The sequence below is a fragment of the Hydra vulgaris genome, chromosome 02 (genome assembly GCF_038396675.1).
Source record: "Hydra vulgaris chromosome 02, alternate assembly HydraT2T_AEP".
Lineage (NCBI taxonomy): Eukaryota > Metazoa > Cnidaria > Hydrozoa > Anthoathecata > Hydridae > Hydra > Hydra vulgaris.
The window spans coordinates 32,166,563-32,181,092 of record NC_088921.1 but is presented as its reverse complement, the minus strand read 5'-3'; the positions used below and the strand labels follow the sequence as shown (position 1 = coordinate 32,181,092).

Genomic DNA, 14,530 nt, shown 5'->3' with positions numbered 1-14,530 from the left:
TATCTGAAAGATCAACTGACGATAACTCATTTAAACTTACAAACGAATTATTGCAAAATGAGTTTGTAAGAAATGCTAAAACTTGATTGCATAGTTCATAGCCAAGAAGTCTAGTTGTTTTTTTAGTCAGACTGTTAATGAAAATTACTCTATCACAATTAATATCTTTGTAAAATTGAGGATAAAACTTTTCTGCATCGCCATTATCTTTAAAACTAGCTATTGTTGCCTCTAATAATGATAGGGTTTGTTAAGAATTTTCTAATAGCATTGCATGATTAATTCTTAACTCATTTCTATACAAATCAGGATAGCATTCGTCTTCAATCAAGGTAGTAATGCTTTTATCAAGCAGACTTTTAAATTCGCTGAGAAGAATTGGTGGTTGAGGATTTTGTAATGTTAAATCTAAAGGAATACTTTGATGTTTTGAATTTGTATGCCTTGTAAGGCCTCTTTGAGATATGCACTTCTTAGAGCAAATTGTGCAAGAAAATGTGCTTTCAACAGGTTCACTAGACAACTCCAACACCAAGGCGTCTAAATCTTTATTAAAATTTCCGTCTGCAAAAAGAAAATCATTTTCCAAAGAAAAAAATAATGTTTCAATATCAATTTCACCATTGAACTCTTTTTCCGTTTCCATACTTTGTGCACTCTGTTCCTGGCCGTTCGACAGTTTTCAAGTGTTTTTAACGAATATTAGAAAAATCACATAATACGGCCCGAGTGACCAGACTATCTATTTCTTATGACTATGGTTGTTTTAATGACTTTTCATGAAGTTCTAAAACATAGCTCCGTTTAAATTTAAAATAATATTCAATAAAATTTTTAAAAGTCAAAGATCTGAAAAAGTCATTTTTTTTTTAAAGTGTAAATAATTTTTTAAAACTTTTTTTGTATTGCTTGATTCATTTTATTATATTCTATTATGTATTTATTATATTATTATGTATTTTTATTATTATGTTATTTCATTATTCTCATTCTCATATAATTTTTTGATTTTGAATAATTTGTAAAACTATTATTAAAACTGTTTTATCATTTGTTTTATCATTGATTATCATAGAGTTATAAAACTTTAAGTACAATCTGGTTTTGAGAAGTCTATTTAACAGTTTAATATTTTTAAAAGACTTAATAGTGTCCAAAAAAAAGTTACGGCTGATGGCCGTTCGAAAAAAGTTACGGCTTATTCAATGGCACAGAGGTGGCTCTTTCATTGACACAATGTTATGAAAGAGCTGTTTTCTTTCTTTTTTTAAAACAGGTGTATGATAGATTATTAGTATTGTTATCCGATTTATTTTAGTAATGTAATTATTGAATTAAAAAAAAAAAAAAAAAAGTTATTACAATTGAGTTTTTTTCACGCCATTTTAAAACTGGATCTTTCATACACACTCTCCCTGATCTAAAATTCCAGAAAAAGAAAAATTTTAATATGTTAATTCTTATATTTTAATTTTTTTATAGTATCCAGATTATCCTGTTGCTGTTTATCAGGTTAATTAAAATATTTTATATTTTTAGACTCAATTGATTTTTTTTTTTTAATATTTTCTTTATTATATATATATAGTTGTGTTTTTATTTTTATTTCGTATATTTGCTCTTTTAACATAAAATCATTTATTTTATTTTTATAAAAACAAGTTTGATTTTTACATATGAAAAATAAAAAGAACTCTTTTACTATTGTTTTCTTTCGTAGGAAATAAAACTACTTTTCATATTGTTCAGTATATGTTTCAAATCATTAACATAACTTTATTAAATTTAATTTTGTAATTCAACTTCAATTTTGAGAAATATGACTTTAAATTTTGAGAAAGAAGTACTTACAGATCAACTTTGTTGATCGATCTTTAAAGTCTTTTTCATTTAAATTATGTCAACAATTTTTGTATTCAAATACCCTTTTAAAATGAAAAAGTCTATTTTCCTTTATTTTTTTTAGGTATCCGGTGAATACGCCATGCTTTATCATGCTAGTCAACAAGGTGCGTTTGACATCAAACAAGCTGTCATGGAGTCATTGCATTGCATGATGAGAGCCGGTATTAATCATTTTTTGCAGTTTTTTTTAACTAAGCAAAAATGTTAGTAAATGGAAGATAGTTTTTTTTATTTTTTTTTTATTTTTATTTTTTTGTATTTTTCAGGCGCTACTGTTTTAATTTCATATTTTACTCCACAAGTTTTGAAATGGTTAAAAGAATAACATTTGTTGGTTTTGGTTGTTGCATTAGATTGTTACATGATTGGCTGTTACACTGATGACGAAACGTTTTATAGTTGGTTATAAATGGATTTTTTTAAAAATCTTGAATTATCATTTTGAGTTTTAATCAGTGAAGGTTTTTTTTAGTCAACTTGGTTTTAAACAATGAATCTAGATTTTAGTTAGATATCCGAAATTAATTGTGCATTATTGGTCAATATTGGCTGTATAGGTTTAGTTATTCAGTTTATAAGATGGCTGCCATATTAAAAAAACTCTTATTAATAATAGAAAACTAAAAAAAAAAATCTCATATTATGAGAACCAGAAAGTCGCAAATAATGAATGCCTTTAATTCTTTTTCTTTTTTACATATTTGGTTTGATTAATAGACAAAACGACAAATACAAAATATTTTTAAATTTTTGTTGTTGAGCCGTGGCGCTACTTTGAAAATCTGAGGAATTTTGATTTTAAATTTTAATAATCCAAATATATATAATTTTTTGAATATAACTTTTTTCAATATAAACGATATTAGGTTTTTCTCTTTTTTCCTTTAAAATAAACTACAGAGTATTTCTCCTTAGCAACACCATAGAAATGAAGGTAAACATCGTGTAAAATGCGGCAGAGAAGCCAAATATTAAAATTATAAAACCAAACGACTTTAGTGTCCTCAAATGTAACTTAATTTAGTTACTAACATTAAATCAAGTGTCTAGAGTTTTTAATAAAAAAGGTACTTAAGGTGGTTCCCCTAGAAAAAAAAATCAAAGTTGTGTAAACATATACTCTTAAAATGTCATTCTATACTTTCCAATGATATATTATTTGAGGGGTCTTTTGAAGTATAAAGATGATGTGTTTAAGTTTTTAAATTGCATTTTTTGCGAAATATGATTTTCATGCAATTTTAAGTTTTTCAAATCTCATATTTTCATAGATATTAAATTTATGACTTAAAATTTTTTGGTAACATTCTTCAAACATATACCTAGAAACTGAGAGGAAAGAAATTAATGACTCTTTATTTGATTTCATTTATTTTAATTTTGTATTTGGATAGAGGGTTTTAAAATTGTAATTTTTTACGTTGAACGCCATTATGAGTTTTTAAGCCTGTCTATAGATTTTTTCTTTCGCTAGTTCCCTTCATATATTTGTTAAATATCATTTTACTAAATTTTATATTATATGCATTAGTCGTTTTAAAATTGTGTCCCAAGTTTATCCTAATTTTGCTCACAAAACTGTAAAAAAAAATGCTGACTCAGCTTTAAAAAATGCTGACTCAGCTTTAAAAAATGCCCAATTTGTTATAAAAATATACTTTTTAAATTCGTACTTAATTTTAGTATTGAAAATTGATGTTAAAACAATTCGCTATTACTATAAAAGAAAATATCTTTCTTCTAGCGGTACCACCATAAAATCATATTTTCCAGTTTGGTCACAAAATAAAAGATTTCAAAGCTTATGTGAGTGAAGCTTCGTTGTTGAGATTAATGCTTTAAGTTTTTTACCTAAATTTATAACCTCCACTATCTATGAGCAGCCGTGGCGCAGTGGTAGCGCACTTGCCTCAGAAACAAAGGATCTGTGGTTCAAACCCCACCTCTGAAAGAGTTTTGCAACATCGGTTTGGAAGGAGGCATGTACTTCCAATTAAATGCTCATCCGCGGTGCTCTCTGATAAGACCGTGATAAAGACTTCTTGGGGCACCTAAATTATATGTTTAAAAAAAATGCTATTGCTGATATTAAAGTTATTTCGCAACTACAGTTTCACATTTATTGAAGCGACTCCATTTATCTTTTAGTTGATGCTAGTATACAAATTTTTGCCTTAGTTGGAACATGCCCTGACTGTGAAAAGAAGTATATTATTACTTCTATTCGGTTACACTAAATGTTTAAGAAATATGAGTTTCTATACCAGTAAAAACGTTCAAATAAATTTTCCGAAAAATCTTATGATATAAGTCTACGTTCAATAATCGTAATGCTTGAAATTGGTGAAGGACATATAGCACATTAGGAAACTATGCTTTTTTTAAAACTTACTACCTCAGCTTCAAAAAGCAACTTTGAATGATACTATATATCAACATAATCGATGACCAATGTTGCTCTTGAGTTTACAGTATAATATACAATATTGGAATTTCAATAACAATAATAATTCAATATTGTAAATCGGAGCCTGGGGCCAATAAAAAGCAACAACAACTTGAAATCACCTTTAAAACTTCAAAATCTTTTGTTGTGGCTCTTCAGATAACCTTGGTGCATATAAATTAGCATAGGCAGATATTTTTAACAATTTCGTAAAAGAAAATATTGTCCACTGACAAACAATGTCATTTGGTATTTTCAAACCTCCGCAATTAATTTTAACAGTATAACCACCAAGTTCTTCGTAATAAAATTTAACTTCTTCGTACTCTTCAACTTTATTTCGCACAATATATCCAGCTATATATACTAATCCTGCTTTTGTATCTATTTGGACACTCTTTTCTAGTTCATGCAAATTGTCAAATATATCAATAGCATTACTGCTAAGAAAGTATCCACACTTCTGGCAGCTATTTCTACTTTCTGCAGATAAAGAATGTCTTTACCAATATATACGTTGAATTCTTACTTTTTCAATGATTTGTTGTACATTGACAAAATATATGCCTCCAGATCCTTGTTAAAGTGTTCCAAACATTTTTTTTGTAGAGGGTCAGTTGTAAGTTTTTCCAGTATTACATACTTAAAGGAATTCTGCAACAAAAATTGTGTTATGGCTACTAAACAACGACACGTATGAGCTAAGGCTGCACTTGTATCTCTGGTTAACTGAAATTGTTTGATGTCTAGTTTTGCTAGCCATTTGTTCTGCCATTGTTGAAAGACTAAGTAAGAATGAGATAGAGCAGTTATATCAACTTCTTAAGTTGATATAACTGCTCTATCTAGATTTTTATGTTGAATATCAGCATACAATCAACAATTACAAAATAACACAGCATACAATACAATTTTCCAGAACTTCAAATATTTCAAATAAAGTAATAGTGTCGTCAGCTTTTTTATATATTAATGTAAGATCTTAAAGCAGTTGTAGTTTCATCGCAAAATATCGCTTTTTTTTTGTGATCTAGTTATTACGAACAGATTTTAGTAGTCATATAACAAAAAGATATTGTCTTTAGCCAACCACGAATCAACACAATCAAACATTTTAAATAGTGCTTGATTATTTTCACATATTATGGCTCTTTATTCCCTTTAAAACCGATACGGTTTGTTCAAACAGATATTTAGAATCGAGCTCACAAACCGGTAAAATTTTGCAAAGATATTGAGGTCTTCCATAAAGTGACACTTACATAAAACTCAAAACAGTAGTTGCTAAAGAGTCTGGTTTGTTAACTGTTTTTCCAAAGATTGAGCCAGTTAGGTAAGTAAGAGATGATTTGATGTAAACGTCAATCAATAGCAAATACTTTTTTTGCATTTCATTTTCAAGTTTTGAAAAACTGAGTTTAAAAACTCTGTATCATCCATTACAGAATCCAGTTTCAAAGTAAGCGTTGTTAGGAGAAAAATACTTGGAAGTTTATAACCTTCCCTTAATCTTCCATATAACGATCTTGAAATTGCAAAGTATTCAAATGTTCGTTCAAGTTCAAACGTTCGTTGCAAAGTATTCAAACGTTCTATGGTGTATTTTTTTTTTCCAACTGTAACAGAACTCATTTGTTGCAAAAGATTTACTATTTTATTTGATTTTGTTAAGTTGTTTAATAATAACTTCTTGTAATTTTGAGCAAGAATCGATTATGAAAATCTTGTTTTCAGATGAAGATTCAATTTTATGTTTAATCCCATAAATGCATCCCTCAAAAGTAAAATCATTTTTGATCTTTAGCATAATTTTAACAATTAAAAAAATTTCTTTAAAGTCTATTGACTTAATAATCAGCAACTATTTACCGGCTTAATACCAAATTACATTAACTACACTAAAATCCATTTCTTATCTTGTAACTTTTGATGCAATGATCTAAAGCATGTAATTTTATCAGCAGCTAAAAATATAAAGAGTTTGTCGAGGATAATTTCCTGCACAGTTGAAGATGCTTTAAATGTTCTTAATGGCGGTGATCTTAAGTTGCTCTTAATGGAGGTGTAAGAGTAGGTATTAAACTAGATCTGACACATTACGACGTTAGAATTATCTTATTCTATCTCCACAATTTTGACTTTTAAGATAAAACAATTTAAAAAATAAAAACTTTAGATGGCGGCAAATAAAATTTTTCTTACAACTTACGTTTTCTTCGCAACATTTTTACTTATAACTTAGGTTTCAACACAGTAGAAAAATATTATTCTGAGATACACAACACAATCAATAACTTAATTTTTTCAAAAAATGGAGATGAAACAAGATAATTCTAATGTCGCGGCATGTGAAAACTAATGGATGATCATATGGATAGTGGTGTAGTGGTAGAGCGCTCGCTTGATCTATGCTCGGATGATCTATGCGGTAGTGGTGTAGTGGTAGAGCGCTCGCTTCATGAGCGAGAGGTTCCGAGTTCGATTCCCGCCACGTCCCTGGTAGTACCGCGCTCAACTTGTTTCTCCGCCTACCAGTACAACAACCACCACAAAATGTTGTATACTTCTCATCTTACTCTGCAAAAGTCTCATATTTAATTTATTTAAACATGAAGTGTTTACTATGCATTAATTTTTATGAGGTTTTGTACTGTTGTTATGTCTATGTTAAAGTTGCTGTATGTTGTTTTTCGATTCTTTTACGAAAGAAGATGCAATGAATATATCATCTCAAGAATCAGCAAGTAACGGCGGCGAAGCCATGGAAAAATATATTGAGTTTATTATGGTACAAGTATTGTACCATAATAACTTTTTAGCATTATTCTCTAAGTCAGAGTGAGCTAGATGATTTAACCAGAGATTAAGGTCTTAATAAGTCGGGAAATGACCTTTTCTTTAAATGCTGATGGAATGGACTCTACTAGGCGAAAATTGCAGGACATGTGTGTACTGGAAACCACATAAAGAGTTTGAAATATATTATGAGTTTCGTAATGATCTCAATGATACTGTAAAGATTTGACTGGTGTGTTTTTAGACTCGAATATGATCCTACACAACGGCGATTGCTGATTGTAAAGAAGTTTTTAACTTAACTCAAACAATACTCAAAAAAAAAACATTAATCTAATTAACATTTAAAATCTATAAGTAAAATTCAAACTACTTATTGTTATAATCAGTGTGCAATTATTACCAAGCAATTTATTCTACCATTAAAAAACTTATTTTATTTTTAAACGTTCTTTAAAACTTGTATTAATAGAATAATGGGGTTAATTTCAAAACAGTTGGTTTAAAGATAACTTCATGTTTCGAAAAAAATGATATTTCTTAGTTTTTGCGTTTCTTAAATAAAATAGCCGTTTTGCTTTTCTCTATGCTATTTTTCTAACTCGATTACTTCTGAGTTTCACTTTTCTTCATATTTAGTAACTCGATGAAAAAAAAGATACTCGATTACTTACGATGCTATATATAGATTTAAATTCACGTTTTGCAGATCTTGGTATTCAGTCTCCGTCTGGCATTTAGCTAGAGAAGAATAACCTACAATACGAAAAAACTACATATCAACGGTGTATTTATATCATCAAAAATAGTTTTACTACGTAGTTAAAACTATACTTTGTTTCTATTAGATAATATGTATATATCAAACGTCATCAGCAGTGGTAACTACGTTTATACTCATATATTAATTAGATGACCTAATTAATAGTATGAATTGCACATTCTAACATCTAGTGCAATATCTGTCCGCTATGCTATCTTTCTAACTCGACTTATCTCAAAATCACTAACTCTTGGTCTGCAAAACGGGTTATGATGCTCTTTAGTGAGCTGAACTCGTCTTTGCGGGCCTTGGTAATGTGGCCTCTGTATGGCAACTAGCTGGAGGAAGATAAACCACAATGTCACTTTTATTTCCATCGGATTACTTACTTAACAGAAGTTACATCCTGCACATAAAAATTTATAGACAACGAACAATTTTGCTTACATTACTTTTGTTTACTTTATACTTCTAGTTCAAGATTTATATTTAATAGGATAAAAAATCTTTATATATAAAAACTAATAACTTTAATTAACTATTAGTTAATCAAAGTTATTAGTTTTTATATATAAAGTCACCGTCACTGGTGTTTGTTGGGGAGCTTGTATTTATTTTAAATTGTTTAATAATTAGTTTAAAAGAAATACTAGCTCCCCAACAAACGCCAGTGACGGATCCAGCAGTTTTTGTTGTTTCAGATAGATAACTTCCAGCCATGGAGCAAACTCCAAACATTTGATGTTTATACTTATGTCAAATAATGACGCTTTGCAAAAAATTTGAGAAAATTATTTTAGAAATTTCAGATAGATAACTTCCAGCCATGGAGCAAACTCCAAACATTTGTATGTTTATACTTATGTCAAATAATGACGCTTTGCAAAAAATTTGAGAAAATTTTTGAACGCTGAGAGATAATTCTATAAAGTGTAAAATTTATCGATGAATATAAGTTGAGAAAAGTATAAAAAATAATTTCTCAACTTTTAATGACGCCCAGGGGATAGAAACAACTAGGCGCTGCAGTAAGCATGCATAACTTTAAAAGGAGTTTAAAAATAAAAGCATATTAAAAGCATATTTATGTTAATGAACGTGTTTTATTTCTGTTACAATCTTTTTACATTCATATTTCTCCTAACCTGCAAATGTGTTGCATAAGTGTTGTTCGATTAAAAAACACTTATACAATACATTTAACATAGACTGATTAGAGAATTACTAAACAGATTCCTTAAAAATATTATTGAAAATACGAAAAGCCGGATTTTGATTTGGTTTCTCGTATTTTCAATAATAGCTTCAAGGAACTTGAGAGCCGTGACCTTTAAAGTATTTATAGAAAAAAGAAAATAAAGCAACAATGTGACAGTGGTTGGCTGCAAGAGCAGGTCCAACTGTTTTTATAATCTACTTTTATACCTTGTCTAAAAGTACAAAGTTTGTGGTCCAGTCAACATGTTGTCCGGACCACAAACTTTGTTTTAGCCTTGCAGAAACAATGTTGAAACAAAAGAAAACAACATGTTGTTCGGACCACAAGCTGTAAAAGAGTCTAAGAAATCACTTTATATACAGAAGCTGGATTAATACAATTGTCAATCTAAGTGTTGGCTATATCAGGTAGAACGTGTTTAGTGGAATCAAGAGATGAGATTTATGAAAACTTCTTAACAAACCATTCAGCTTTGTCTTCAGGCGAGGTAACAAAATTTGAATCATGCAAGAGAGGTAGAAAAGATTTGCCCTTATTATAGACACAGTTAAATAGTCTCCAGAAATCTTTGAAGGCTAATTTTTGACATAAAATACGAGATTTTACGGTCATTAGACAAAACCTTTTTACAATGGTTTTAAGCAATAGTAAACAAACGTCTGTTTTCTGGAGAATTGTTTTGGCTTTAGATATGGAATTAATGGTTACGATTGAAAATTGCAGCAGCAAAATACGAGGAAATCCATGGAAAAGATTGAGGCTTGACTTGAAATTGTCAATAAGGAATAAAAAGTTCCATGCCAGCCTGAATTCAAGAAGTTACATAAAAAGCATATTTGTCAGCAGGAAGATGAAAGATTTTTACCCAAGAGCAATCACAAAGAAAATTAAAGAAATACTACCAGTCAGCTTTACAACAACAATATGAGCTAAAATATCAACACTGAAATGTTGAAAACTTTTTGTATCGTTTAATTGGTCTTGAAGATCCACTTTAGCTTAGTAGTACCATACTTGTATTCTAGAAGCAGGAAAGCAGTACTCCCTGCCTCTCTTACTAAATTGTATAAGGTATAATTTTACTGGATCCTTCTTTCTATCCCTCAATGTTTGCTAACTAAATAAATTCTATCCCTCAATGTTTGCTAACTTGATAAAATGCGAGTTCTCGGAGAACTCGCATTTTATCAACAGAGTTAGTGTTTCTCAATCTCCTATTCATCTCTAGATACATCATAGTAGCAGTTTGCATCTTATCTCTGGACTATGGCTGCAAAGTCTGCAAAAAACACCTTAATATAATAATAGATTTAAAAATTAACAAATCTTTGTACGAGTTTAAAAACAATATTTTTCAGCACAAAAAGTGTTATATATGAAATATGTAATTAATTGTCTAGTTTTGTGAAATTCAGTTCAATTTTTTTAATGTGTGGAACACATTAAAATAAAACTTGAGTTGAATTTCACAACTTAGGGTGATCGGGGGAAGGGGAGATGCAAGTAGATGCAGGCAACGCTTTTACCAAATAATAGTTTTACTTAGGTACGCTTTAAAGTTAATTTTATTCCACTGTAGTACGAACACTTAAATCTAGTACTAAAAAATTGTAAAAAATGTAAAATAAGCTACCGAAAAAGTGAAAACCCCTGTTTGTTTTTTAATCAATCATTTAATATAGATGTATAATATGAGATCCAATTGAAAAATTTTTCAGCTATCGCTATAGATTTATGTTCTATAAATTTATAGTTATGTTTTTTCAAGCAACAAAGCTACAATGTATTGCTATCAATATTTTAAAATCGCTTACTGAAAATCCGCGATATGTGTAAACATATCGTTATAGCGATAGTTTTAGTCACAATTTTTTGCAGGATGTTGTAGCTAGCTACAATATGTAACTAACGGTATATCAATAGATTATCAGATACAAAACTGCAATATCTAAATAGCGACATTTGGTTATAAAAATGCAATGTTGCAGGTTCAATTATGTTAAATATATTTTTATATTGAAATCAATGTTGCAGGTTGAATTATTAAATATATTAGATCCAATACTAAAAATCAATTTTTCATGACGTAAAAGATAAAATGTAACAATAATTTATTTAAAAAAAAAAAATCGCTCAAAAAATGTTATAAAGTTAGCTAATTGTTAGCTCATTTCCCACCAAGATATTTTAAAATTTCACAAGCATAGATTAATTCTAAAAGTATTGGGAATGCTTTCAAATAACTGTTATTTCTCACACATTAATAACTTTTGGGTTTGAGACAATGCGCTACGTAATGCTTCTTTCCATTGAATCCACTGATAATATTCACGGAGAAATATTATTTAGTTAAAATATTGTTAGGCGAACAAGTTTTTCCTTTATTTTGGTGGTTTAACTTTATGTTTTTTTTTATATCTAACATAGATATAATGTATAGAAAACTTTTTTTTTTTTTCAATCAATGATAATTATTTTTCAGTAAAACAATTACAATATTCATAAATGTCTGAAGAAAATTCAAAAAAGCGAGGGACACAGTGTGTTGCATTTGGTTGCAATAAAAGAAAACATAGTAACAGTAAAAGAAGTGATAGTGATGGGAATTTCTGATGATCATCTTTAAAACGAATGTTTCCTAGAACATTTCATAGATGACTTTCTTCATTATTTTTAAAAATAAAAATTTTTAAAGTTTATTGACCTCTGTTAGTTTGCTTGCAATGTGAACAAATGGATTTAAATAAAATCAGTTGTGTAAAAAGTACAACAAACTTAATAAAATATCAAACGTTATTTTTCCTACTAATTTTATTCAGATTTCCTTCAAACACTGAAAAAAGAAAAGAACGGACCATCAAAATACACCGTCAAGAATGGAGTCTAAGTAGTAGCAGTTTGATATGTTCTGATCATTTTTTAGAAAAAGATATCGACAGAACTGGACAAACTGTTAGGTTTTAATTCTTTTCCTAAAAGATTTAAAAAATTCCTAGACCACTTAAAAAAGGTATATAATCAATTATGTTTTTATGTATTGTACAGGTTTGTTCAATATGTACCATTTAGTTCTTAATTACCCTATGCAGTGTGCTAGAGGGTTTATAACACAACTGTATGGTAAGCACCTAAAACATATAATAACCATTTTGCTATTGTATGCTTTAATTTTATAAATGCTTCATGAACTATTAGCTAAGCAGTGTGAGTAAACACAACATAGAGGTTCTTTCTAGTTTGATATCAAATTTGAAAATTTTATAACTATATATATATATATATATATATATATATATATATATATATATATATATATATATATATATATATATATATATATATATATATATATATATATATATATATATGAAAATAAATATATATAAAAATATATATATATATATATTTATATAAAATATACAAAAATTGAACGTAAATTTTGCTGCTCCGGCAATTAGTTCAAGTGCAGCTAATGCAATAGAGTTCTGTTGCAAAGACCTTAAATTAATGCAGTTTCAAGGAAGTGATCAAACAGTTAAATTTATTAAAATATTTGATAGATCGTTTGACAATTTAAACTCAAGAAATCCCTTTGCTAAAGGTTATAAATCCGCACTATAAATGAGTAATAAGCATATATGGGATAAATTACTTAATGAAGCATATGAATATATTTCAAACTTACAAAACTCATCTCATAGATTGTTGCATACGACAAGAAGAAAAACTGGGCTCATTGGATTTTTTATAGCTATAAAAAGTATTAAGCAGGTTAAAATATTTTGTAAAGTTATATTTATATCTGAAAATTGTAAAGTTATATATATTGTATATGTTATATATATACATATATATATATATATATATATATATATATATATATATATATATATATATATATATATATATATATATATATATATATGTATATATATATATATATATATATATTTATATATATATATATATATATATATTTATATATATATATATATATATATATATATATATATACATATACTATATATATATATATATATATATATATATATATATATATATATATATATATATATATACATATATATATATATATATATATATATACATATATATATATATATATATATATATATATATATATATATATATATGTATATATATATATATATATATATATATATATATATATATATATACATATATATATATATATATATATATATATATATATATATATATATATATATATATAAATATATATATATATATATATATATATATATATATATATATATATATGTATATATATATATATATATATATATATGTATATATATATATATATATATATATATATATATATGTATATATATATATATATATATATTTATATATATGGCTCCGAAGTAAAAGTTGTTTATATGCTGCAGTGAATTGTTGCGCTGTTGGGTTATTGTTAAATCCTCCTGATCCTCGTATTGAACCAAAAAACAACTCCAGATGGTCTTGACTTAACTTATATGTTAAAAGATATTTTAAAGGTGCTTCAGGAAAATAAATATATATATATATATATATATATATATATATATATATTTATACATATATATATATATATATATATATATATATATATATATATATATATATGAATGTATATATATATATATATATATATATATATATATATATATATATATATATATATATATATATATATATATATATATATATATATAATCTATTATTAACAACAATAAATAGAATGGTGTTCAACTTATATATTTTAGTAAAAAAGTTGAAAAGATTATTTACTTACTTTAAGGAGTATTATATTTTCAACTTGTACTTATAATCATAATTTTTGAATATCAACATAAGAATCTAGATAAATTATCTAAAGAATACGATCATTCGTTAGACATTTTACAACAGATTTTTACTATTTTGTTGATATTGCTTTTTTTTCCTTAAAATTTCTAGGTACTTTCAATCCTTTTCTTTTCTAAGAATTTCAAGCGCATCATAATAAATCGTGGGTCCTCACAATATGGCCGCCAAAATATTTTTTCGGCTTTAATTTCGAAATAAGAGATGCGCTATCCAGTTATAATATAGATCAGTCATTGAATCAATAGAGCTTGGAAAAAAAAAATTGTAATATGAATAACTCAAGTCTTGATGGTAAAAAGGCCCCAAAAATGTGTTTGTGTTTTAAAACATTAAACAATACGTTAGTACGATTTGTTTTTAAAAATCAAAACCAGTTAAATTTGATATTTATTCTTCTACGAAAATAAATTGAAAAAATTAGGCTTATGAGTTCGTTTATTTTCTTAATACTTAGATAAAGATAGATTATGTAACCAAAAGGTTTAACTAAGATTGTGCAAGGGGA

At 27.2% G+C, this 14,530-nt stretch overlaps 2 protein-coding genes across 2 annotated transcripts in view; one reads left to right on the top strand and one right to left on the bottom strand.

Moving 5' to 3' along the window:
• LOC100209337 (delta-aminolevulinic acid dehydratase) overlaps positions 1-2,357 on the top strand; it is a 49,968-nt gene extending 47,611 nt beyond the window's left edge. The window contains exons 10-12 of the mRNA XM_065790626.1: positions 1,483-1,512; positions 1,967-2,066; positions 2,172-2,357. Of these exons, the coding sequence (XP_065646698.1) occupies positions 1,483-1,512; positions 1,967-2,066; positions 2,172-2,230 (189 nt within the window). The 3' untranslated portion in view covers positions 2,231-2,357. The remainder of the gene's footprint in view (positions 1-1,482; positions 1,513-1,966; positions 2,067-2,171) is intronic.
• Positions 1-14,097, bottom strand: part of LOC100197406 (rab GTPase-activating protein 1) — a 131,310-nt gene extending 117,213 nt beyond the window's left edge. The window contains exons 1-2 of the mRNA XM_065790625.1: positions 13,952-14,097; positions 12,815-12,880 (exon numbers count right to left, since the gene is read on the bottom strand). The gene's annotated coding sequence lies outside the window, so the exon portion shown is untranslated. The remainder of the gene's footprint in view (positions 1-12,814; positions 12,881-13,951) is intronic.
• Positions 14,098-14,530: the final 433 nt, after the last annotated feature.